General features: G+C 38.6%; 2 protein-coding genes across 10 annotated transcripts in view; both read left to right on the plus strand.

Annotated features, from left to right (window-relative positions):
* SPINK9 (serine peptidase inhibitor Kazal type 9) overlaps positions 1-4,736 on the plus strand; it is a 33,886-nt gene extending 29,150 nt beyond the window's left edge. For 3 of the 4 annotated variants that reach the window (XM_084886087.1, XM_084886085.1, XM_084886088.1), the window contains 3 exons: positions 1,990-2,021; positions 3,441-3,556; positions 4,482-4,736. In XM_084886087.1, the coding sequence (XP_084742213.1) occupies positions 1,990-2,021; positions 3,441-3,516 (108 nt within the window). In that variant the 3' untranslated portion in view covers positions 3,517-3,556; positions 4,482-4,736. The remainder of the gene's footprint in view (positions 1-1,989; positions 2,022-3,440; positions 3,557-4,481) is intronic. The other variant, XM_084886086.1, reaches the window with a different exon arrangement.
* The window catches only part of LOC311623712 (ovomucoid-like), a 29,399-nt gene extending 3,499 nt beyond the window's left edge, over positions 1-25,900 (plus strand). The window contains exons 1-5 of one of the 6 annotated variants that reach the window (XM_084886083.1): positions 12,894-13,039; positions 19,559-19,635; positions 23,146-23,177; positions 24,594-24,709; positions 25,634-25,900. In XM_084886083.1, coding sequence (XP_084742209.1) covers positions 19,569-19,635; positions 23,146-23,177; positions 24,594-24,709; positions 25,634-25,688 — 270 coding nt within the window. In that variant the 5' untranslated portion in view covers positions 12,894-13,039; positions 19,559-19,568 and the 3' untranslated portion in view covers positions 25,689-25,900. Of the gene's footprint in view, positions 1-12,893; positions 13,040-19,133; positions 19,387-19,558; positions 19,636-20,458; positions 20,667-23,145; positions 23,178-24,593; positions 24,710-25,633 lie in introns of those variants that run through there. The other 5 variants (XM_084886081.1, XM_084886082.1, XM_084886084.1 and 2 more) reach the window with 5 other exon arrangements.
* Positions 25,901-26,384: the final 484 nt, after the last annotated feature.

The following is a 26,384-nucleotide window of genomic DNA, read 5'->3' on the forward strand; positions in this document are numbered from 1 at the left end:
GCCAAGATTGTCTGCTCAGCCCTGAGACTCTGCCCCATCTAAGCTGAGCACAAAAGCTTTTGCAATTTTGCAAATCTTGTCTCATAAGGCTGTCTGTCTCCAGCAAAGAAGTTCTCCCAGCATAGACACAGCTGATTCTCACAGCCAATTGGACTGAGGTCAGTTCCTCCCAGTGATTACCAACAACAATCAAGACTTAACCACAACAAGGCTGTACATAGAGTCCACAATGGTGTGCACCAAGAGGGGAGGCTGAGCCACTGGGCCATATAGACAAAGAAACAGATCCCAAAGAAAGAAATGGGGGAGAGCAAATGACTGGATATAGAATTCAAAACCACGGTTATAAGGTTTTTCAAGAATTTCTTAGAAAAGGCTGACAAATTTAGCAAGACCCTTGAGAATATGAAAAAGGACCAAGTAAGAATTAAACAGACAGCCAAAACCGGTTTGGCTCAGAGGATACAGCATCGGCCTGTGGACTGAAAGGTCCCAGGTTCAATTCCGGTCAAGGGCATGTACCTTAGTTGAGGACACATCCCCAGTAGGGGGTGTACAAGAGGCAGCTAACCAATGATTCTCTGTCATTGATGTTTCTAACTCTCTATGCCTCTCTCTTCCTCTCTATAAAACACCAAAAATAAAATATATGTTTTAAAAAAAAGAAATTAAGCATACACTGACTGAAATAGAAAATATTATACAGAGACCTAACAGCAGAATAGAGGACCACAAGAATCAAGTCAAAGATTTGAAATATAAAGAAGCACAAAATACTCAACCAGAAAAGCAAAAAGAACCCCAAAATTTAAGATAGTGTAAGGTGCTTCTGCGACATCTTCAAGTGTACCAACATCAGAATTATGGGGGTGACAGAAGAAAGGAGAGAGCAAGATACTGAACACCTACTTAAAGAAATAATGACTGAAAACTTCCCCCAGTTGGTGAAAGAAATACTTATAAGTCCAGGAAGTGCACAGAACCACAAATAAAAGGAATCCAAAGAGGACCACACCAAGACACATCATAATTAAAATGCCAAGAGCAAATGACAAAGAGAGAATATTAAAAGCAGCAAAAGAAAAACAGTTAATGCCTACAAGGGAGTATCCCTACAACTCTCAGCTGATTTCTCAACAGAAACTATGCAGGCCAGATGGGAGTGGCAGGAAATATTCAAAAGGATGAATAGCAAGCAACTACAACCAAGATTACTCTACCCTGCAAAGCTCTCATTCAAAATTGAAGGTCAGATAAAGAGCTTCACAGATTAGAAAAAGCTAAAGGAGTTCATCACTACCAAACCAGTATAATATGAAATGCTGAAGGATATTCTTTAAGAAGAGGAAGAAGAAGAAAAAGGTAAAGATAAAAATTTATCTAGTAAACAACAAATACATATCTATCAATAAGTGAATTTAAAAATCAAGTGAATTAAAAATCTGATGAACAGAATAAAATGGTGAATATAATAGAATCAGAGGAATAGAAAGGTAGTGGACTGACCATTCTCAGAGGGAAATGTGTGTGAGGTCTTAAGAGATTGGACAAAAATCGTACACCTATGGATGAAGACAGTGGCGAGGGTGGGGGGGTGGTAAGGACAGAGGGAGGGATGGGAACCAGGTGGAGGGAAACTATGGGGGGAACAAAAGAGGCACAATTATAACAGTCTCAACAGTAAAGATTCATTAATTTAACAAATGAATAAAAAGAGCTATGGTATCTTCACAGGAGAGTTTGATGATGACTGCACAACCCTTTAAATTGTTTTTCACAGACAAAAATTAGAAATTATATTTCCAAATTTGGATTTATTTTGTGAACTTACTATTTTGATATTACCACAAAAGGCTCACCTCAGAACTTGGTGGTCCTGAGTAGGCAATTTGTATAGAATTTTGCTACTAAAAAGTATAGGTTCTTCCCACCAGAGACTGATTTATTTTCCTTCTTATTTTTACATTTACTTTTGTGTGCCTGTTCCAGAAGCTTCTTTTTCACAAAATAACCACGAAGAGGTAAGTTAGTACTGTTTAATTTGGAAATTAAAAAAGCTTTCAATATTTTTAAAGTGATGTTTTTTATTGATTTCATACAGGAAGGGATAAGGAGAGAGATAGAAATATCAGTAATGAGAGATAATCATTGTTAGGCTGCCTCTTGCTTTCCCCACACTAGGGATGCAGCCTGCAACCTGGGCATGTGCACTGACTAGCATTGGATCCATGATCTCTTGGTTCATAGTTTGATGCTAAATCAATGAGCTACACTGGCCTGACAACTTTTAATTGTTTTATATTGTAAGTTTTAACAGCAAGTTTCAACAGACAGCCCTGCCAGTGTTGTTCTGTGGTTAAACATTGACCAATAAACCAAGAGGCCCCTGGTTCAATTTCTGGTCAGGGCACATTCTCAGGTTGTTAGCTTATTCCTCAGTAGGGTGTCTGAAAGAGGCAACTTTTTGATGTCTCTCTTATCATTGGTGTTTCTATCTCTCTGGTCCCTCTCACTTGTGTGTGTGTATATATATATATATATATATATATATATATATATATATATATATATAATTATATATGCATTTAATTTATATATATATATATTAACCAAACAAAATATGCAACAGAACGATCCTTCTAAAACTTTTATTTAAACTGTGCCATTATTGTGCTAAGTTCAATAAATACAATCTATCCAGCCATATAAAAATAATTGGTATTTTGGACAAGATAAAATATCCCATTATTTCAAGTATTATATTATTGGGTATCCTTGTTTTCTGCAAAGGTTACAGTCTATTTAAATAAAATTATTTATCTATTAAAACAGGAGGATTTCAAAAATTGTTCATTGTAAGGTAGATAAAATAATAATGCTCATATATTCATAGAGGAGAATATTATATAAAGGGGAAAAACACCTAAATAGATAAAGTTTACAAAGGCAGTAATGTCAGAATAGTCATCATATTATTTATGTAAATTACCAATAATGCTATTACTATTCAAATTTTGCATATATATATATATGCAAATACTAACGTATGTGAATACATCCATATGTGGTAATTATCTAAATGTATCTGATTCTCTAGTAATTATATCATTGAAAAAGATAGGGAAATTATTAAAATTCGTTTTTACTATATTTTGTTGTATGAAATAATGGGATCATCCAAATGCAGGTATGAGTAGAAATGAAATGAGAGTGGTTACATTTAATAACACATTCAACCATTTGTGTGCTTTTTAAAATGATATTGACTTTGTAAAAATATATGAATAATATTTTATGACTAAGTAGATTGTGTGTATCCATACTACAATATAGATTATTTTCATTCCCTTTGAATGCATGGTATCTTATACAAAGGTTGAAGACATTATTTTAAAAAAGTTTACTATCTGACAAATTTTATGTTGTTCTTTGTTTGACAGCCAGACTGTGAGCCTTATAAAGATCATTTACATTGGTGCACCAGAGAATGGGATCCAGTCTGCGCAACGGATATGAAAACTTACGGCAATGAATGTGCTTTCTGCAGTGCAATGTTGTAAGAATATAAGGCTAAATATTCGCTCTTCCAAAAAAAAAATGAGATAACCATTGCAAAATGATAGAAAAACCCATGTTTTGGGCTATGTACATATTAGTGTATATGGGAAAAAATTGTACTATCTCAGTAAATGCCATAGAATCACACTGGTACCTCTCGCAGGAGTTCTCATTTGCAAAAGAAGATTTGTATTTGACTTCTCAATATATCTGCTGGATATTCTGGAAATGTACAAATCAATTAATTTAACCACTAGGACTTCCTAATGGGTCTATGACCAATATATTGACTTCTGAAATCCATATGATAACTGATCATCCTTGCGATGTAGCACCAGGCTACAGGAAACATAACTGAGCAAGAAACCCAACTTACTAAAGAAATTTGGAATCCATCACAATGGGCCTATTCATGCTAGGAAGGGACTCCTCTGAGGGTCAACCCTGTCTTCTGAGCTCCATGATAGACTGCAAAGCTTCCTTAGAGAGCAGGGCACAGCAGCGCCCTTCCACCCAACCTCCTTTCCTATCTGCTTCACTCCAAAGGAGTTTGCAGTCTAAAGGTTTGGCCAGTCTTCCTACTTCCCTCTTCATTATTTCTCAAGGTTATTTCCTCTTATTTAATCCCAAAAGTTGCTTCTACTTCTAGAGAACCATCAAAACGTTCTCCAATCCTCTCCTGTCTCCATTTTGGGTGGTTTACACCACTGAGCCAGGACTGAGCATGTAGGAAGAGCCCAGTAGCTCCAGTTGAGGGAAGGATGTGTGAAGGTTCTGGAGAGCATGTGGGTCCCAGTTGGTTGTGGAGGTGGAGCACAGCCTCTCCACATCATGCTTCGCATTTAGAAGCACTTAGTGCAATATCCAGGCAATTTTAAATGCTATTTATAATAATATCTCTTTCTTTCTCCTTTTTTTTATAGAGAAAGTAATGGATCAATTAAATTTAAGAATTATGGAAAATGTGAAACTTCCTGAGCTACACACTTATATGGCAGTCCTATTTTCCAGTGGATTCTACAGCAAATCTGAGTCTTTCCAATCAGGGTGTTAAATTCCTAGGTGACTGGACAAAGTCTTCTATGCTATACAAGATGAAATATAGAGTGTTGAAAATTGTCTTTCAACTCTAAGAACTTTTGATTTTCATTCTCTGTTCAAATATTAAATAGCAGATGAAAAACTACCATAATCGTGTGTTTGATAATATAAATCCTAATACAATATAAAATCATAAGTATTTCAATAAATACAATGGTAAATAATATTATCTTTATTTAAAATACAACCTTTTGTTGATTCAAAGATTAAAGCACATGATTACTTTTGAAAACTACAAGTACCTACTTTCAAAGTTAAAAAAAAAAATAATTACCTGGGTGTTCTTTAAAATTACAGACACTTAGGATCCTCTTTATCAGAAAGATTGAAAGCCTCTAGAAGAGGGATGTAGGACTTGAATTCTAACAAATACCCAGGGTCAATCTTTCAATGATGAATATTAGGCAAAATGGATTTGTATTTTGAAACATAGGCCTTATCTATATTTGAAGACATTGTATGATTTCTGAGTCTTGGGGAAATTAAATTATTTTCTTTGTCACTCACAAATCAGTCAAGACAAAGGTTGTTAGTGTACTTGATATAATCAAAATTGAAGGCCCTTATCAGATACAAGAGGCCCAAGTGCACAGATTTGTTGGTTCCTTTGGCAAGCTTGTGCTCACTTGTAATCCAGGACCACTGAGGGGATGCCGGCAGTCCGATATCCCCTGAGGAATGTAGTAGTGCACACAGTGGCAGGTGGCCAGCAAAGAGCCTGAGCTCAGGTCAGGCACCATGCTGCTCCTGTTCATCCCAGGCCTGCTGCACCTGCCTCTGTCACTCTTGGTAGTGCTGCTGCAGAGGCCTGAGAGGCTTGTGCCACCACAGCTGGGCTTGCCAGCCATGAGTCAGGTGTCTGGACCCAGTCAGTCAGCTGAGTGGCACTTCAACTGTGGGAGTACTACACTGACTACCACAGGTTAGCTCCTTCATTAAGCAAATGCCCCCTGGTGTTCAATGCACGTCATAGTGACCAATCAACTGGTTGTTCATCTCTTTGGTCATTGGGTCGCTTAGGCTTTTATATATATAGACTAGAGTCCCAGTGCACAATTCGTGCAAGAAGGAGTTGTCCCTCAGCCCAGGCTTCACTCTTTCCAATCTAAGACATCCCTCTCACAATTCAAGACTGCTGGCTCCCAACCGCTCACCTGTCTGCCTGTCTAAAGCCCGACTGCCCCTACCTGCCCTTCCCTGCCAGACTGGTTACCTGCAACTGCCCTCCCCTGCAGGCCTTGTCCCTCCCAAATGCCCTCCCCTGATGGCCTGGTCACCCCTAACTGCCCTCCCCTACAGGCCTAGATACTCCTCAACTGTCTTCCCCTGCATGTCTGGGTCCTACCCCTAAACCAACTGTCACCCCTCTGCTGGCCTGATCACCACCAACTGCCCTCCCTTGCAGGCATGGTCCCTCCCAAAAACCCTCCGCTGTTGGTCAACTTGTGGCAGCCATCTTTGACCACAAGTGACAGCCATCTTATGTGTTGTAGTAATGGTCAATTTGCATAGTCCGTTTTCCCTAATATTCAACTTGTCTTTTTTACTTTGCTACAATTTTTACAAATTAATGAATTCCAACTCATCTATATTTTTCCTTTATTTCATGTACCTTTGTTGTTCGGTAAAAAAAATTGCTGTGTAACCCAAACTGAAAAATATCTGCACCAAGGTTTCCTTCTAAGAGTTTCATAACGTTAGTACTGGCATTTACAGCTTTGATAGATTTTGAGTTAATGTTTGCATGTGGTGAGAGTTATGGCTACAAAGCTATATATTTTGCACGTGGCTATCCAGTTGTCATAGCATCATTTGTTGAGAAGACTATATAATTTTCTTAGAACTCTTGTCAAAAATCAATTGATTCATGAAGACAGTGTATATTGGTGAGAGAATCGACAAATGATGTGTGGAACAGAATGAAGAATCTAGAAATAGATTCATATGAATGCAGCAAACTTATCTTTAAGGAAAGAGGAAAAACAATATAATGGAGCAAGGATAGTTTTCTCAACAAATGGTGTTGGAATAATGGGATATCTGGGTGCGAAAATCCTGGACTCGGAACTTACATCCTTCACAAAAAATATTATAGACAAAAATGTAAAGTGCAAAGCTATAAAACTCCTAGAAGAAAATATAGGGGAAAACCTGGCTGACCTTGGGTGGTAATGGCTTTTTAGATACAAAAGTAAAGGCTTGTTTCATGAAAGAAATAATTGATAAACTGAAATTCATTAACATTTAAAATTTTTCTGTGAAAGACAATATTAAGAGAATGAGAAAATTCTCGGTACAAACTGGGAGAAATGTTTCAAAAAAAACCACATCTGATTAAGGATTGTTATCCAGTATATACTAAGAACTCTTAAAACTCAAACATAAGAAAACAAGTTACCTTATTAAAAAGAAAATGGGACAAAGACTTTAACAGACAACTCATTAAATATGCATAATGGCAAAAGAGCATATGCAAAGATGCTCTACATTATATGTTGTCAGAGAAGTTTAAAAAATGAGGTGCTACTACAACACTAGTACTCTGGGTAAATCTTGCAACACTGATAATACCAAATTTTGAGGAGGATGTATGGCAAGAACTCATACATTGCTGATGGGAATCAGAAATAGTTCAGCCACTTTGGAGCTCATTTTGGAAGTTTCTCTTTTTTGATAGTTTTATTTATGAAATATAGATACACTATTAGCCCTGTTCACAAATCCATGCTCCAATAGGTTGTTGCCACCCTCATGTAACTCTCCGCCTGCTGCACTGTAGCCCTCCCTATTCCCCCTCACATCTCACTGTCCTACCCCATCCTGCAATTCTCTGTAATTCACTGACCCACCCTCCTGCAGATCTGTGTTATGGTTGTTATTTGGTTCTGCATTATGCCTCTGGGCAAAACACATAATTAGCATATTCCTCTCTTATTATATAGGATATAACACATAATTAGCATGTTCCCCTCGTATTATATAGGATATTTATATACACACACATATATCCTATCTAATAAAAAGGGAATATGCAAATTGACTGTAACACCATTACAAAGATGGTGGCACCCATAGCCAATAAGGAGGGAATATGCAAATTGATAGTCACTGCACGACAAAGATGGAGGAGGTTGGGCCAGAACACAGGAGTTTTGCTCTACCCCACCTGTGGAGGGCTTCTGGGCCTGCTTCGTCACTGCTGCTGCAGGGGTGGGAGTCCATAGGGGTCTGGCACCCGGCAGCCCCAAGCCCCAAGGCCACAGTGGCACAGTTGCCGAAGGGGCTGCAGAGGAGAAACAAACCCACAGGAAACCTGTGGAAAGGGAGATAAACAATCCTAATTTTATCTCCCTTTCCACAAGATGAGAAAACTGACACTGATTTATTTAGTGATATGTTCTATACCTTTCTATAAGCATAGGATATGCTATGATCACTCCCAGGAAGGTCTGGTCAGAATATTGTCTCCAGGGAATAACACTACTGTGCCAAATAATCTGGCCAGAGGAAACAAGATTTTGTTGGGTTTATTCTGAAGGTCAGAGAACATGCCACACAAACATATGCTGTGTTGTTATATTGATGATCTTGAGCTGCAGGTGCTTGAAAAAAAACCAATGCAAGGAGAGGCTTTCACTGAAGTTTTCTGATCTGCCTAAAATTGGACACACTCCCCCCCAACCCACCACAAAAAGGGAGCTTAAATGTCATAGGTCCCCTTGATGGGAAAAGTGTCATCATCCAGCGAAGTCTGACTCCTGTCACAGGACAGGAGACTAGAAGTTGTCATCACACCCAAACTTTTTTACAAACTTTTATATCTCCCCCCACATCTATTCATCTTTCCTAAAAATCATATACTCTCCTCCAAGAGACCTACATCTCCTGTCCCCTTTCCCTAGGAAGAAGGTATTTTGGGTTCTAAGCCACTTTGGGGAGTTATTCATTTTTCCCTGGAATCTCCCACATATACACTCGGTACACATGTTAATGAACTTTTGTTCATTTATAGAGCAGAGTCACTGTGATCAGGAATACCTAGGCTGTTTCCTGGTTTGCTTTGTCCACCCCCCCGAACCACTCCTTGTGATGTTTCATGCTCCAGTGAGCAAGGACAGCCCTGGAGGTTATTTACTTGTGTTTTTTATAGAGGGAGAGCACAGGAGAATAGAGCCACACTTGATTTATTATGATTATTCATGTTGCCAACTGTAGATAAGAGGTTTTCTTGCAGACTCTGGGAAACTGGAGGACGTGCTGCAAAAAGAAAATACATTTTTTAAAAGCAGACCAAGAACACCATACCCTTTGATTTGGTTGCTGTGCCCGGACCCTGACCCACTCCGGGAGTTTGCCTCAGGAATGCTGACCATCTCCCAGTCCCAGGAACTGGCTGAGCTGTTTGAAACATCATAGCAGATTAGCCACCTTGCTATCAGACTTCCAGCTCCTGAAGGCCGGACCACAGGCCCTACCCACCTCCTTTGCTGAGAGCAGAATTCCAGGGTGACCAACTGCTCTCCCCGTACTACCAGCATCATTGGAATAAACACTCAGACATGACTCAACCCTGCCTTAGCTAAATTTGGCTCAAGTAGCGACAGGTGGCTTTGTACCCATTGTGTTCAGAATCAGTTTCTCCTGGTGGATCATAAGAACAAGAAGAACTTGCATACTATCTGATGACATTTGCAAATCAGATTACCTACCACATTCCAGATGATGTGATGAACTTCCTTGCTGAATTCAACATTAGTTCCAATCTTCGCCATCTCCTCTCCCTGCTGAAGTCACTCTTGCTTTTCGGAAGGTTTACTTGTTTTACCCTTCTAGGACATGATTTCTGATATTAGCCTGGGACACTCTGGCCCCATAACCAATCATCTTTGCAATACCCAAGCCTCCTCAAATCTCCACTTGTTTCCCTCTACTACGTCTCATCTTTGGCAAGCCTGAAAATTATTTGCCATTATCGGGAACATTTCTTTCTTCTAGACTTGAATATCTCCTTTTGCTGCAGTGTAGTCTCTTCCCAGCCTGAGTCCCAAGGTGTGACATTTATAATTAGCCCTTTGATGTGACTGTACTCTCTTAATGTCCGACCCTTTAGTCTTCCCTCTTTCTTCCAAGCTGGGCAAAATCCAGTTTTCTATTTCCCTGGTCCAGAGATCGCTTGTGGAACAAGGAGAGAACAAATTCTGCACAATGGACTCTACAGTCCTGCTATAATCAGCTAAGCCCTCTAGATTCCTAAAGAAGCCTCTTAATGTCATGTTGCCTCCTATGCCACCCATCTCCATATCACTTCTTTTTACTCATTTTTAAAAACTATCTGACCTCACTTCCTCTACCTCACTTTGAATGGAAAACTTCACCTCTTCTTTACAGAGCCGGGAAGCCTCAGGATGGATAGCCCCATTTTCTCCCCTTTGTCATATAATTCTGAAAATTAATTTCTCCATCTACCTGATTTTCTATTTTATCATCTCCATATCAATTTTCCTAGAGGTCTTCACATTCATCTATCTTTCTTTCTTTCTGTCCGTACCTGGCTATATGGTTGACATTCCAATAACAATAATCCTATGAGGTTTATATCACTCTGAAACGTGGATAAATAAATAAAGAAACCAATGCTGATAATTCATTTGCTGACACTAACTAACTAGTAACAAAGCTACTAAAGGGCAGAGATGCGATTCAAGAACACGTTTAATTCTGAAGTCCATGTTCACTTATTTTCTCTACGTTTTCTCTCACTTTGGTCAACAATGTTCCCTTCCTTTAAGTTATTATCCACCAGTCTTAGATCAATACACCATGAATGACTTTTGTGATACCTTATACCTTTCTTGGCCAGTGTCTTTGATTTTCCCCTCCTTTTCTCTCTTTCCAAAGCCAATACTTTTAATCTCTCTACAATACTGCCTCATATATAATTAAATTGTTTGCTCTGTGAAGGAATAGACCCCATCTATACTCAATTTTGACCTTCTAAATGTAGTGCATCACAATTTTTTAACCACTTGATAGTGTACAAAAGGAATAAATAAAAGAATCCATTCTTCTTATTTGTCTTCTTCTTTGTCTTCTTATTCTTTGTCTTCTTCTTCTTCTTCTTCTTCTTCTTCTTCTTCTTCTTCTTCTTCTTCTTCTTCTTCTTTCTCTTTCTTCTTCTTTACTGTGTATATTCTTAAAAATGTGTTTTCACCAATTTCTTGGCTTGATTTTTTGTCTTTTTGAGATGCGTTTTATTTCTGGACAGCTGGGAGCATAAGAATCATAAGAAAAACCCTCTTAGCCACCTCCTGGCAACCCTGGCTATGGCTAGAGGAAGAGACTGGGGTCCCACCTTGAAGGCAATTTTCATGGGTGGCTTCCTCTATGCTTCTATTGCTGCTGCTGCTGCTGCTGCTAAGGGTAGTGCGGGAGCCTGAGGGCCATGTTGGAGGCCTGGGATGAGGGTAGCAGTCTTTGAATCTAGACTGACTGGGGAAGTGGACATCCTTGCTTCTAGGCTGGCTGGGGGATTGGCAGGGTATTCAGAATTCTTATCTTTTGGTGGAATCTCTTGGCTTGAGGCAGCACTGTAGTCAAGGGCATGGTAGGGTATTGCCCTGATACTACTTTCCTTCCTCTTGGTTTTCATGCTATCTAGAATTATTAAATCTTCATGATATTATTATACTTTCTTTATGTTATTGACTCCTGGATCTCATGCTAGTTCATCATTATTTCTGGTACCTGAGGGTCCAAGTCACCCCAGGGTGGCTCAATGTATGGCCTCAGTTCCTCCTCCTAGTCCATGTTGACCCATGGGTACTTTATTATATCTTCCAGGGTTGATCTTTAGCCAGGATAAATAGTAATTAATTTTTTAAAAAGTTGTTGACATTCTAGAGACATAAAAGATAGTTCACAGAAGTGCCCGCTCAGTATCCATTTCTTCTCTTGCCCAAAGATCAGCCTCACAAATAACTCCCGGTCTCTCCATAGAGAACTACTCCAGACTCCGTAGATCAATCTTCAGGCCATAATAGGGTTAGAACATCAATATTTCTGGGACCCTATAGGCAATGGATCCACAGAAGGTGCTCAGTTTCTAATCTGTAAATTCTGTACTAACGCCAAATGATATTTGAATGCCATGTTACTCTCTCTGAGTATGCTCTATGGGGTCAGATCCCTATGTATGATGTCCCTCTGTTGGCAGTACTGAACTGCTGATAGACTGGCTGAAACATGGTTCAGGCTTCCTTCTCAGTCATGCATCCACATTCCCCTACATAATAAAAAAAGTGACATCTCCATGAAGAGATACTATTTTTCCTGGGTGGAAAACACCTCAAATAACTATGATGTTTAAGTGATTCAAGCCTTTAAGACAATGAAATTCTCTTAAATCTTCAAAGGAGCCTTGAAAATTCATAATTTTCACAGCCACATTTATGCCAATCAAAATGTGCCAGGCCAACCTCACCTCTGCAAAGATCCATTGCCTATGGTGTTCAGGAGGATTTAATGACAATGCTCCTCATTAGCGGGGATGGCTGCAGTCATTACACATGATGTAATGACTCTGTGGATATAGCTCAATCACTGTGAACTGTAGCTGCAAGTAACTTATCATCATCTTAGAAACTTAAAAAACACACACCAGTTACTAGGATCTTTTAGAGGAAATGGAATTGAAACCTTGGGGAAGGAACATGGGCACAAGTAATTTTGAAAGTTCTCCAGGTGATTCTAATATGTATTTTCCGGTGTATAAGACGACCCCCCCAAATTTTCAGTTAAAACGTAGGTTTAGGCCTATATTCGCTGTATAAGACTACCTCCCACTTCAAAGAAAAGACTTACTTTGCCGTCAAGATGTGCAGGTAATTTTTGTGCAATTTTGGTCTTTTGCCCCTGATTTTCGGTTGACTTTTTTTCGTTTCAAACGTCGTCTGATACGCCGGAAAATATGGTATCTATTCTATGCTCTCAACCTACAGGAGTTACAGACATATTTGCAAATTATAGTTTCTGAAATTCTTTTTCTGCCTTATCTCCTGATCCTACACAGCTCCCTTGCTTAGCAAGACTTCATGTCTTACCTATCTTAGGATCTATAAACATACACATTATTTTCTCCTCTCCCCATTCGTTATACCCATCAGATGAAATTGTCCTCTAAACTTCCTGCTGTAGGAATGGCTTTGATGACCTATGTGTGTGGCAAAGTCTCAGTCACTGCCAGGACATTTGTCCCTCTGTGTCTTATCTCTCCTGACATTTGTCTTCCTTTAAAATACACTGCTCAACAGAGATGAGCTGTCTGAGGCTGCACAAGTAAATAAGACATCCACAGACTCCCTGTGTATTGTGTCTTCTTGAGGTAGGTAACTTGGGACACATGTTATTGTGATTTTTTTGTATAGTATTGCTGTCAAAACTGCTGCAGCTCTGATTCTTAAAGGAATAAATGTTCCTGGATCTCTGAAGGATAGATTGAGCATTCAAAATGGCATATATTCTTAATTGCTCCAGGAGATAGCTCGCTTGAGCTTTTTTCTATATGTATTGTTTAACATGTTTACTTTTAATTGATTTGGGTGCAGTCTTCCCTAATGAAAAGCAAAGGGGTTTAGCCCTGCCCAGTATAACTCAGTGGTTGGAGTGTCACTTCTCCGCTATCATTCCCTGTAAAAGGGTCTCAGGTTCAATTCCTGGTCAAGGACATGTACCTGGGTTGCAGGTTCTATCCAGCTCTTGTGCAGGAGGCAACCGATAAATGTGTCTTTCACAAATGTCTTTTTCTCTCTCACTTTCTCTCACTCTTCCTCCCTCCTTCCTACCCTCCCTCTCATCCTCTTTCCCGGCCTCCATCTCTTTAACTCTCACTGAAAGTCAATGGAAAAATTATTCTTGGGTGAATATGAGAGAGAGAGAGAGAGAGAGAGAGAGAGAGAGAGAGAGAGAGAGAGAGAGAGAGAGAGGGAGAGAGAAAGTGAAGGAGTTTAACAACTCAGGTGTTATAGCTGTTCTTAGTCAAGTTGGAAGATCCAGAAAGTGGCCTTCCTTCATTGAATTCTTTATGGGGCTGGTTAAACATTCTGGTTTCTTTACAGCTTTCTAAGGAGATGAAATGGCTAACTTCTCATTGAATATCAAAGCCACATTTTTAAAAAAATCATGTTGGCATTTCCATTTTCTCTTGGTGAGTACAGTTTCCAATCCTGGATAGAGCATTTCTCATATCCTAAAAAATGCAGGCAATATTTGGTGTCATCTAGGAACAAAATTCATTGTTCCATATGGTTTAGAATCCTTGAATCAGTAAATCAAATAGAGAACAATGTACATGCCTCTTTAAGATAACATTAATGGATTTAAAACAATCCCTATATTGCAAAAGGTAAGAAACTGTATCGTGGATCTGAATGGCCCCTGGATAATGGGGAAGGGAAATACATCCTGATTCCAGCCTACAGAGCTTAAGTATTTGAAGTATCCTCATCAGTTTTGGAGGTCATATTTTCCAATGGAATTTTCTAGAATAATCTCTTTCTGTTCTAATACTTTCAGTTATCAGTTCCAACATCAAAGCCTTATGTTAGTCAAACCCTCTTTGATAACTCTAGGGGCAACTCATCAGCCTTGAAATTGAGAGTTGTTTATTGTGAGGCAACTACATGGACATTGGAAAAGCATTGAAATAATGTCTCAATTAATTCCCTTTATATTAGAATGATTTTAGCAAGTTATTGTCTTGCTTGCTCTTCAGTTTCTTTATCTAAAAATATCAGTAACATAATGATATATTCAAATAAAGGTTTGGTTGGATTTAAATAATATAATGCTTTTTGAACAAAGTTAGATCTACTGATTTCTCTGTAGAAATCAGCATTGTACACAGTTTTAGCAAATGGACTTTTCTATCCACAGTCAATGCCAAAGAAGGCTCACTCATGCCATGTTGTGCCCTCATTAAAAGAATTGCACCCATGTCTTCTCACAACAAATGTGAAAATATCATTGAAGATACCAAGTTATTTAAAGTCTTTTATATGTGCAGGGACTAAATCAGCTAAATGCTTTGATTTTTATGATGTGGGTAGACTACCTCTCACTTATTAGGAAGTGGAAAACATCACAATCTTATAAATTATCATAAAATGAATTGTTATATGGAAAAATTCTTGCAATAATAATGGTGTTACAAAGTAAAATCCTAAATTATTACCCTCTCCAGAGAAAATATAGAAATTCCAGCAACCCAGAAGCATACATATTCATGCCTATATTATTCATTCTTAATAAGAAGTATAGTACTATACCGTGTGGAAGTATAAGAGATAATTCAACCTTTCATATTCCAGCGTATAAATGTTTCCAACTTTTTCAATTATAGATTATGCATCAGAAAATAAATAACCTTGTGCATGTGTAATTTTATTAACAATTACTTTGAATAATAATTTTTGGTTCACAGCAAAATTGAGAGAAAAGTACAGATATTTCCTATATACCCTATTCCCCCGTGCACCTACAGATCCATAGCCTCGTCACTTCAACAGCGACATCAGAGTGGTATATTTGTTAAGAATGATGCAAACACATTGACACTTCATACTCACACAAAGTCTTTAGTTTACTGTTGGTGTTGTATGGTCATAGTTTAACAAATATATAATTAGATACATTCATTCATCATTATGGTATTATCTATTTTTACTGCCCTAAAATTCCTGTGTGTTCCACTTATTCATCAGTCCACCTTCCTACCGCTTACAACTTCTGATCTTTTTACTGTTATCGTAGTTTTCCCTTTTCCATAATATCAAATAATTGGATTTATACAGTAGGAAGCCTTTTCAGATTGGCTTCATTCACTTAGTAACATACATTAAAGTTTCTCCGGGTCTTTTCATGGCTTGATAGCTTTTTTTGTTTGTGTTTTTCTTTTTCTTTTAGGTCTGAATAACACTTCATCAATTGGGTATACCAAAGTTTATTTATCCATTTACCTAAAGATGGACATTTTGATTACTCCCATGTTTTGGCAATTATGAATAAAGTTTTTCTAAACATCAGTGTGAAGGCTTTTCCTGCCATAAGATTTCAACTCTTTTAGATAAATAGAAGAGAGCCTAATCTAGTAATTACTGGATTGCATGGTAAATAAGTTTAGTTTTGTAATAACCTGCCAAACTCTTTTATAAATGGTTGTTCTATTATGCATTTCCACCAACAGTGAAAGAGAGTTTCCGTTGCTCCATATCCTTGCAAACATTTGGTATTGTCATTGTTCTGGAATTTGTGCATTCTAAATAGGTGTGTGGTGCATTTCAATTTTACAATTTCATTTCCTTGTGGATGTTTCAGTGGAGAATATTTGCTTATTTGACATCTTTATAATTCTTTCTCAGAGGTACCTGTTAAAGTCTTTGGCCCATTTTTAAACCCTGTATTTGTTCCTATATTTCTTAATTTTAAGACTTCTTTGTATATTTTAGATAACAGTCCTTTAACTGATGTGTCTTTTGAAAATATTTTCTCCCAGTCTATGGCTTGTCTTCTCATTCTCTGATTATCATCTTTCACACTACAGGAGTTTTTAATTAAGTCTGGCTTATCAGTTATTTCTTCCATGAATCATGCCTTTGGCATTGTATTTTAACAATATTCACAATTTCCAAAGTCATCTATTTAAGTTTCTCCTATCTTACCTCCTAGGAGTTTTATAGTTTGCATTTTACATTTAGGCCTGTGATTCATATTTGTGTTACTTTCTGTGATGGGTATAAAGTCTATGTTTACATTTATTTTATTGAATGTGGATATCCAGTGGTTCAGGCACTAATTTTGAGACATTATCTTTGCTTCATTGTATTTCTCTTGCTCATTTTTCAAAACACAGTTGGCTACATTTATGGGGGTCCATTTCTGGAATCTCTGTTCTACTCCATTAATCAACTTATCTCTTCTTTTGCCAATAACACACTGTCTTGATTATTGAGTTTGTTATACTAAGTCTTATAGGTGAGTAGCATCAATTCTCCAATTCTGTTCTTCTCCTTCAATACACTTTGGTATTCTGTGTATGTGTTTTTTTTTTTTGTTTGTTTTTTGTTTTTGATTTTGCTTTTCCACATAAACTTTAGAAATGGCTTGATAGCAACCGAACAATAACTTGCTGGAATTTTGATTGGGACTGTATTGAATCTATAGATCAACTTGTGAGTAACTGACATCTTGACAATAAGGAGTCTTCCTATTTATGAACATGAAACATCCATCCATTTATGAGTCCTCAGGCTAATTAACATAAAATCCATTCCTCATATATCAGCATATTTAGTTTGAACTAATTTTGTCAGCCTGAGTTTATAGACCCTATTTTAAGTCAGCTGGGCTATATTGACTAGATCTTGTTTTCTTCGCTTATTCTTCAGATCAAATGATTCAATTTAAAATTTAGGGCATTGTACCTTGTAGTCTCAATTTCACCGCTGAGTCTTTTTTCCTTCTTGGTCTTAGTATTTGCATGTTGTATTCCAGCCCAGATTCAAAGCTGGCTGCCTGATATTCATCTGGGAGCTTTTTAAATATTCTTGGTGGTGAAATTGTATTGTACTATAGCTTTAGATGTTCCCATTGGGGGAAATTGGTTAAGAGAAACATGATAACTCTCTGTACTATTAATTACAGCTTTATGAGACTCTCCACTTATCTCAAAATAAAATATTTAATAAACCATATATCCAATTCAGTCAAATGTGCCCCTGGTGTTTCAAATTACTAAAGGCTTACGTATGGATGTAACTACAGTTTGAAAAAATTATTCTCTTGGAGGAGAAACCAAGATGGCGGCATGGGCGAGCAGCTGGTTTGCTGCTCACACAACAATTTGAGGACTGAAACCAATATGAAGGACATCTGTCATCTGGGACAGTGGGAAGGAGGTACTGGGTAGTTAGTGGTCAACAGTTAACATGATGGTGGGAGCGATGGGGGACCGATGGGGCTCTTAGATTGTGACCAGCTGGAGAAATGGAAGAATGGCAGGCCCGGAGCAGCCAGGCCTGGAACAACAGCAGCCAGGGCTGGAGCAGCCATGCCCAGAGCAGCCAGGCCAGGAGCAGCCAGGCCCAGAGCACCCAGGCCCGGAGCAGCATCCAGGCCCGAAGCAGCCAGATCCAGAGCAGCAGCAGCCAAGTCTGGAGCAGCAGCAGCCAGGTCTATAGCAGCCAGGCTCAGAGCAGCCAGGCCTGGAGCAGCCAGGCTCAGAGCAGCCAGGCCTGGAGCAGCCAGGCCCAGAGCAGCCAGGCCCAGAGCAGCCATGCCCTGAACAGCAGCAGCCAGGCTCGGAGCAGCAGCAGCCAGGCCCAGAGCCGCCAGGCCCGAAGCAGCCAGTCCCATAGCATCCAGGCCTGGAGCAGCAGCATCCAGACTGGGAGCAGCAGCATCCAGGCCCAGAGAAGCCAGGCCCGGAGTGTTGTGGGGTCGAACCCTGGGTTCAAAAGGAAAGGAAAGAAGGAGCAATGAAGCCAATTCAGGTACCAGAGTGTTATGTCCATCATCAGAATGGACTCAGAGAAGCTCCAGTGTCCCTTCACCCTAAAGGATGGAGAGTTGCCCAGACGACATGTGAGAGTGGGAGAAGACAACTGAAGGCTACGCAAGGGACTAAGGTGCCAACATGGAGTCATCTGAAAAAATTAAAGTGTGAAATGGAAGCTACTTCTTTAATTATGTTCCTGCTCATGCTAGCATCTGTTAGCTTCCAGTCTTCTGCCAAGTCTTGTGCAACAAGTCCAAGGACTCTGAGTAAATCTACACCAGCAACAAAAGAGACTCATTTAGTAGCTAAAAATATTAATATGTCCATAATTCTCATTTCTCATTTTGTTGTTTTGCATTGGCATTGTTGTTATTATTTAATAGCCAGAGTTTTATTCTTGACATTTTTTCATGGTGCAAGGGACTGGTGTCCATGTTGATGAAAATACCTTGGCAGCTGTGGTGAATGGCAGTGGCTGCATCAGCAATGGATGGGGTTGGCGCCTTCCCCTGATCAGTCTGATTACTTCCCCCAAAGGGAGTCCAGATTGCGGCGTAGATCCACTCTAGGCAGGGAACAGGCCTAAGCCATCCGTAGGTCATCCTCCAAGGTATCCCAGTATGTGAGAGTGGGCAGGCTGGGCTGAAGGACCTTCCCCAATGCACGAATCTAAAGCACCGGACCCCTAGTTGAGAAATGTTTCAGTATTATCTCTCACAAGTTGTTTTACAGACTCTAGGCAGAACACAGAATACCTCTCCCTTATGTTACTATGAGAAATCTATTCTAACCCCATCAAGCTCCTCAACAGCAAGCCAATACAGGAGACTCCTCAGCTGGGTGTAGGTGGTTGACAAAGAAAGAGGAACAAAATAGGCAGAGTCTCTAGAGCTAGAGGCCTCAGGCTCCACTGCCTCCGGTTTCAGGGAGGTTGGGTGGGGAATTTATGATCTGGCCAGGGTGTGCAGCATTGCTTTGAGGCCTGCTCTCCAGTAATGTCCTTCCTGAAATGTTTCTGTATTCTGAGGAAATGGAGAATCTAGTGTGCATATTTCCTGAAAGCATGTCAGGCTTCTGTGGGCTGAGCCAGGGTTTGGGAATAAACAGCTCCTTCTTAAGTGTGCCTAGAATGTGTCCTGGTGTTTCTCTAAGGTGTCTACAATGCCTTCTGTTCCCAGGTGTGTCTCCTTGGTCCTGTGAGGTTGGGCAAAGAAAAAAGGGAAAAGTACCTTATAATTAGGAATCTAAGGTAGTAGCAGATCCTTTTCCTATAAGAAACTTTCCTTTAGAAAGAGGAAATTTGTCTCTGTGTCAGGTGTTTTAAACATTTCTTTTGGGTTTCTTCTACAGACTTTACAAAATGTCCCTTTTCTCATCATGGAACAAAGTTATTTTCATCACTGCCTTGGCATTTCCTCTTTATTCTGGTGAGTACATTTTCAGTTCTGTATGAAGCAATTCACACATCCTAGAAAATGCAAAGGACATCTATTATCTAGAAATGGAGCAGCTTCTTTCATTGGGTTTGTAACACTTAAACTGGCAAAATGAAAGCAGGTATGTTACAATCCCCCTTTTCAGATTATACCTATGAATTATTTCTCCTCCTTCCCACCTTAGAGAGATGGAGGTAGAGAGGTTAGAATGAGCAGTAGAACTTAGCTTTTTTTCTTCTTCCATTTATGACTAAAGTTATGTACCTAATTATTATTTTGGAGGTCAGATTGCATGTTTGCTAAATGCACATTGGGTGGGGAGGTGGTAATAATGTCTTCTAGATCAGATAAGCCTAAACAATCTCATTTGTTTGCCAGTTCTCATTCCTGTAAAGTCAAAATTTTGTATAAGGGTAGAACTCATTCAAATTTTATCTTCCTCTAGTGTAATGAAGTAGCTGTGAGGTGTTGAATTTGCCCCTGCTATTAGAACTGAGTGCTAATTAATGAAGTAATAATTTCTTCATGTTAGGCTACCTTATGCTAGGCATATTTAGTGGCATTGTCTTCTCTGAGTAGGATGTCTCATTTATTTAAAAAATGAATAAAAAGGAATAGGGAGAAACCAAGATGGCAGCATAGGTAAAAACCTAAATTGCTCCCTCACACAACAATTTTAAAACTACAACTAAAAGACAAAACGGACATCATCCAGAACCACGGGAAAGTGGAAATTGTTGTGCTGAGTGGAAATTCTACAACTGGAAGGAAGTAGAAAAGCTCACGAGAATCAGAGGATCTGAAAAAGGCTGAGGTATGGATACACATGTGCAGAGAGGAAGGGCATCTGAGTGCCTGGCTGGCTCTCTCTGGGGGTAGGGAGAAGGAAGCTCCTGACTGCACTGAACCCCAGTTCCGACTGTACCCCACTTCTGGGCAAGACCTTGGAAAGCCAAACAGGGGGTGTCTGGATTGAAAGGAATAGAGAGAGAGCACATGGAAACTTGGGAAAGCTATGGAAGGTAAGGGTCTGGAAGCGTGTGTGCAGAGAGGACTGACTGCTAAGGGTGCTGCTGGCTTTCTCTAGCAGAAGGGAGTCAGAAGCTCCCGACTGCACTGATCCCCAGATCCAGAGGAGATTCTGTGGAGCCAGACTCGAAATGGGGGTGTGGGGAGGGGCTTGGGAATCTGGCTTGTTAGGAAGAGAGCACATGGAAACTCAGGGGGCCATGAAAGACAGAGGTCTAAGGACACATGTATGAGTGCAGGCAGAAAGGACTGACTGCTGAGTGCACTGCTGGCTTTTTGTAGTGGGAGAGAAACAGAAGCTCCTGATTGCACTGAACCCCAGTTCTGGGCATGAATCTGGGAATCCAGATTCATTGGGAGAGAAAATGGAATGTGTGGCAGAGGGCAAAACCAGAAGTTGGCTTTCTCTCAGAGGTACTTATAGCAATTACTGAGGGACACTTAGATCCAGGGGCCTCATAGGGCAGGGCTGACTGACGGGAAGCCAAGATTGTCTGCTCAACCTTGAGATTCTGCCCCATCTAAGCTGAGCACAAAAGTTTTTGCAGTTTTGCAAATCTTGTCTCATAAGGCTGTCTGTCTCCAGCAAAGAAGTTCTCCCAGCATAGACACAGCTGATTCTCACAGCCAATTGGCCTGGAGGTCAGTTCCTCCCAGTGATTACCAACAACAATCAAGACTTAACCACAACAAGGCTGTACATAGAGTCCACAATGGTGTGCACCAAGAGGGGAGGCTGAGCCACTGGGCCATATAGACAAAGAAACAGATCCCAAAGAAAGAAATGGGGGAGAGCAAATGACTGGATATAGAATTCAAAACCACAGTTATAAGGTTTTTCAAGAATTTCTTAGAAAAGGCTGACAAATTTAGCAAGACCCTTGAGTATATGAAAAAGGACCAAGTAAGAATTAAACATATAGCCAAAACCGGTTTGGCTCAGAGGATACAGCATCGTCCTGTGGACTGAAAGGTCCCAGGTTCAATTCCGGTCAAGGGCATGTACCTTAGTTGAGGACACATCCCCAGTAGGGGGTGTACAAGAGGCAGCTAACCAATGATTCTCTGTCATTGATGTTTCTAACTCTCTATGCCTCTCTCTTCCTCTCTATAAAACACCAAAAATAAAATATATGTTTTAAAAAAAAGAAATTAAGCATACACTGACTGAAATAGAAAATATTATACAGAGACCTAACAGCAGAATAGAGGACCACAAGAATCAAGTCAAAGATTTGAAATATAAAGAAGCACAAAATACTCAACCAGAAAAGCAAAAAGAACCCTAAAATTTAAGATAGTGTAAGGTGCCTCTGCGATATCTTCAAGTGTACCAACATCAGAATTATGGGGGTGACAGAAGAAAGGAGAGAGCAAGATACTGAACACCTACTTAAAGAAATAATGACTGAAAACTTCCCCCAGTTGGTGAAAGAAATACTTACAAGTCCAGGAAGTGCACAGAACCACAAATAAAAGGAATCCAAAGAGGACCACACCAAGACACATCATAATTAAAATGCCAAGAGCAAAAGACCAAGAGAGAATATTAAAAGCAGCAAAAGAAAAACAGTTAATGCCTACAAGGGAGTATCCCTACAACTCTCAGCTGATTTCTCAACAGAAACTATGCAGGCCAGATGGGAGTGGCAGGAAATATTCAAAATGATGAATAGCAAGCAACTACAACCAAGATTACTCTACCCTGCAAAGCTCTCATTCAAAATTGAAGGTCAGATAAAGAGCTCCGCAGATTAGAAAAAGCTAAAGGAGTTCATCACTACCAAACCAGTATAATATGAAATGCTGAAGGATATTCTTTAAGAAGAGGAAGAAGAAGAAAAAGGTAAAGATAAAAATTTATCTAGTAAACAACAAATACATATCTATCAATAAGTGAATTTAAAAATCAAGTGAATTAAAAATCTGATGAACAGAATAAAATGGTGAATATAATAGAATCAGAGGAATAGAAAGGTAGTGGACTGACCATTCTCAGAGGGAAATGTGTGTGAGGTCTTAAGAGATTGGACAAAAATCGTACACCTATGGATGAAGAGAGTGGTAAGGGTGGGGGGGTGGTAAGGACAGAGGGAGGGATGGGAACCAGGTGGAGGGAAACTATGGGGGGAACAAAAGAGGCACAATCATAACAATCTCAACAGTAAAGATTCATTAATTTAACAAATGAATAAAAAGAGCTATGGTATCTTCACAGGAGAGTTTGATGATGACTGCACAACCCTTTAAATTGTTTTTCACAGACAAAAATTAGAAATTATATTTCCAAATTTGGATTTATTTTGTGAACTTACTATTTTGATATTACCACAAAAGGCTCACCTCAGAACTTGGTGGTCCTGAGTAGGCAATTTGTATAGAACTTTGCTACTAAAAATATAGGTTCTTCCCACCAGAGACTGATTTATTTTTCTTCTTATTTTTACATTTACTTTTGTGTGCCTGTTCCAGAAGCTTCTTTTTCACAAAATAACCGCGAAGAGGTAAGTTAGTACCGATTAATTTGGAAATTAAAAAAGCTTTCAATATTTTTAAAGTGATATTTTTTATTGATTTCATACAGGAAGGGATAAGGAGAGAGATAGAAATATCAGTTATGAGAGATAATCATTGTTAGGCTGCCTCTTACTTTCCCCACACTAGGGATGCAGCCTGCAACCTGGGCATGTGCACTGACTAGCATTGGATCCATGATCTCTTGGTTCATAGTTTGATGCTAAATCAATGAGCTACACTGGCCTGACAACTTTTAATTGTTTTATATTGTAAGTTTTAACAGAAAGTTTCAACAGACAGCCCTGCCAGTGTTGTTCTGTGGTTAAACATTGACCAATAAACCAAGAGGCCCCTGGTTCAATTTCTGGTCAGGGCACATTCTCAGGTTGTTAGCTTATTCCTCAGTAGGGTGTCTGAAAGAGGCAACTTTTTGATGTCTCTCTTATCATTGGTGTTTCTATCTCTCTGGTCCCTCTCACTTGTGTGTGTGTGTATGTATATATATATATATATATATATATATATATATATATTATATATTCATTTAATTTATATATATATATATATATTAACCAAACAAAATATGCAACAGAACGATCCTTCTAAAATTTTTATTTAAACTGTGCCATTATTGTGCTAAGTTCGATAAATACAATCTATCCAGCCATATAAAAATAATTGGTATTTTGGAGAAGATAAAATATCCCATTATTTCAAGTATTATATTATTGGGTATCCTTGTTTTCTGCAAAGGTTACAGTCTATTTAAATAAAATTATTTATCCAGTAAAACAGGAGGATTTCAAAAATTGTCCATTGAAAGGTAGATAAAATAATAATGCTCATATATACATGGAGGAGAATATTATATAAAGGGAAAAACACCTAAATAGATAAAGGTTACAAAGGCAGTAATGTCAGAATAGTCATGATATTATTTATGTAAATTACCAATAATGCTATTACTATTCAAATTTTGCATATATATATATATGCAAATACTAATGTATATGAATACATCCATAAGTGGTAATTATCTAAATGTATCTGATTCTCTAGTAATTATATCATTGAAAAAGATAGGGAAATTATTAAAATTCCTTTTTACTATATTTTGTTGTATGAAATAATGGGATCATCCAAATGCAGGTATGAGTAGAAATGAAATGAGAGTGGTTACATTTAATAACACATTCAACCATTTGTCTGCTTTTTAAAAATGATATTGAGTTTGTAAAAATATGTCAATAATATTTTATGACTAAGTAGATTGTGTGTATCCATACTACAATATAGATTATTTTCATTCCCTTTGAATGCATGGTATCTTATACAAAGTTTGAAGACATTATTTTAAAAAAGTTCACTATCTGACAAATTTTATGTTGTTCTTTGTTTGACAGCCAGACTGTGAGCCCTATAAAGAACATTTACATTGGTGCACCAAAGAATTGGACCGAGTCTGCGGAACGGATATGAAAACTTACGGCAATAAATGTACTTTCTGCAGTGCAATGTTGTAAGAATATAAGGCTAAATATTCGCTCTTCCAAAAAAAAATAAGATAACCATTGCAAAATGATAGAAAAACCCATGTTTTGGGCTATGTACATATTAGTGTATGGGGGAAAAAATTGTACTATCTCAGTAAATGCCATAGAATCACACTGGTACCTATCGCAGGAGTTCTCATTTGCAAAAGAAGATTTGTATTTGACTTCTCAATATATCTGCTGGATATTCTGGAAATGTACAAATCAATTAATTTAACCACTAGGACTTCCTAATGGGTCTATGACCAATATATTGACTTCTGAAATCCATATGATAACTGATCATCCTTGCGATGTAGCACCAGGCTACAGGAAACATAACTGAGCAAGAAACCCAACTTACTAAAGAAATTTGGAATCCATCACAATGGGCCTATTCATGCTAGGAAGGGACTCCTCTGAGGGTCAACCTTGTCTTCTGAGCTCCATGATAGACTGCAAAGCTTCCTTAGAGAGCAGGGCACAGCAGCGCCCTTCCACCCAACCTCCTTTCCTATCTGCTTCACTCCAAAGGAGTTTGCAGTCTAAAGGTTTGGCCAGTCTTCCTACTTCCCTCTTCATTATTTCTCAAGGTTATTTCCTCTTATTGAATCCCAAAAGTTGCTTCTACTTCTAGAGAACCATCAAAACGTTCTCCAATCCTCTCCTGTCTCCATTTTGGGTGGTTTACACCACTGAGCCAGGACTGAGCATGTAGGAAGAGCCCAGTAGCTCCAGTTGAGGGAAGGATGTGTGGAGGTTCTGGAGAGCATGTGGGTCCCAGTTGGTTGTGGAGGTGGAGCACAGCCTCTCCACATCATGCTTCGCATTTAGAAGCACTTAGTGCAATATCCAGGCAATTTTAAATGCTATTTATAATAATATCTCTTTCTTTCTCCTTTTTTTTATAGAGAAAGTAATGGATCAATTAAATTTAAGAAATATGGAGAATGTGAAACTTCCTGAGTTACACACTTATATGGCAGTCCTATTTTCCAGTGGATTCTACAGCAAATCTGAGTCTTTCCAATCAGGGTGTTAAATTCCTAGGTGACTGGACAAAGTCTTCTATGCTATACAAGATGAAATATAGAGTGTTGAAAATTGTCTTTCAACTCTAAGAACTTTTGATTTTCATTCTCTGTTCAATTATTAAATAGCAGATGAAAAACTACCATAATCGTGTGTTTGATAATATAAATCCTAATACAATATAAAATCATAAGTATTTCAATAAATACAATGGTAAATAATATTATCTTTATTTAAAATACAACCTTTTGTTGATTCAAAGATTAAAGCACATGATTACTTTTGAAAACTACAAGTACCTACTTTCAAAGGTAAAAAAAACATAATTACCTGGGTGTTCATTAAAATTACAGACACTTAGGATCCTCTTTATCAGAAAGATTGAAAGCCTCTAGAAGAGGGATGTAGGACTTGAATTCTAACAAGTACCCAGGGTCAATCTTTCAATGATGAATATTAGGCAAAATGGATTTGTATTTTGAAACATAGGCCTTATCTATATTTGAAGACATTGTATGATTTCTGAGTCTTGGGGAAATTACATTATTTTCTTTGTCACTCACAAATCAGTAAAGACAAAGGTTGTTAGTGTACTTGATATAATCTAGACTGAAGGCCCTTATCAGATAC

The sequence above is a fragment of the Pipistrellus hanaki genome (genome assembly GCF_964339955.1).
Source record: "Pipistrellus hanaki genome assembly, chromosome: 5".
NCBI classification, from domain to species: domain Eukaryota; kingdom Metazoa; phylum Chordata; class Mammalia; order Chiroptera; family Vespertilionidae; genus Pipistrellus; species Pipistrellus hanaki.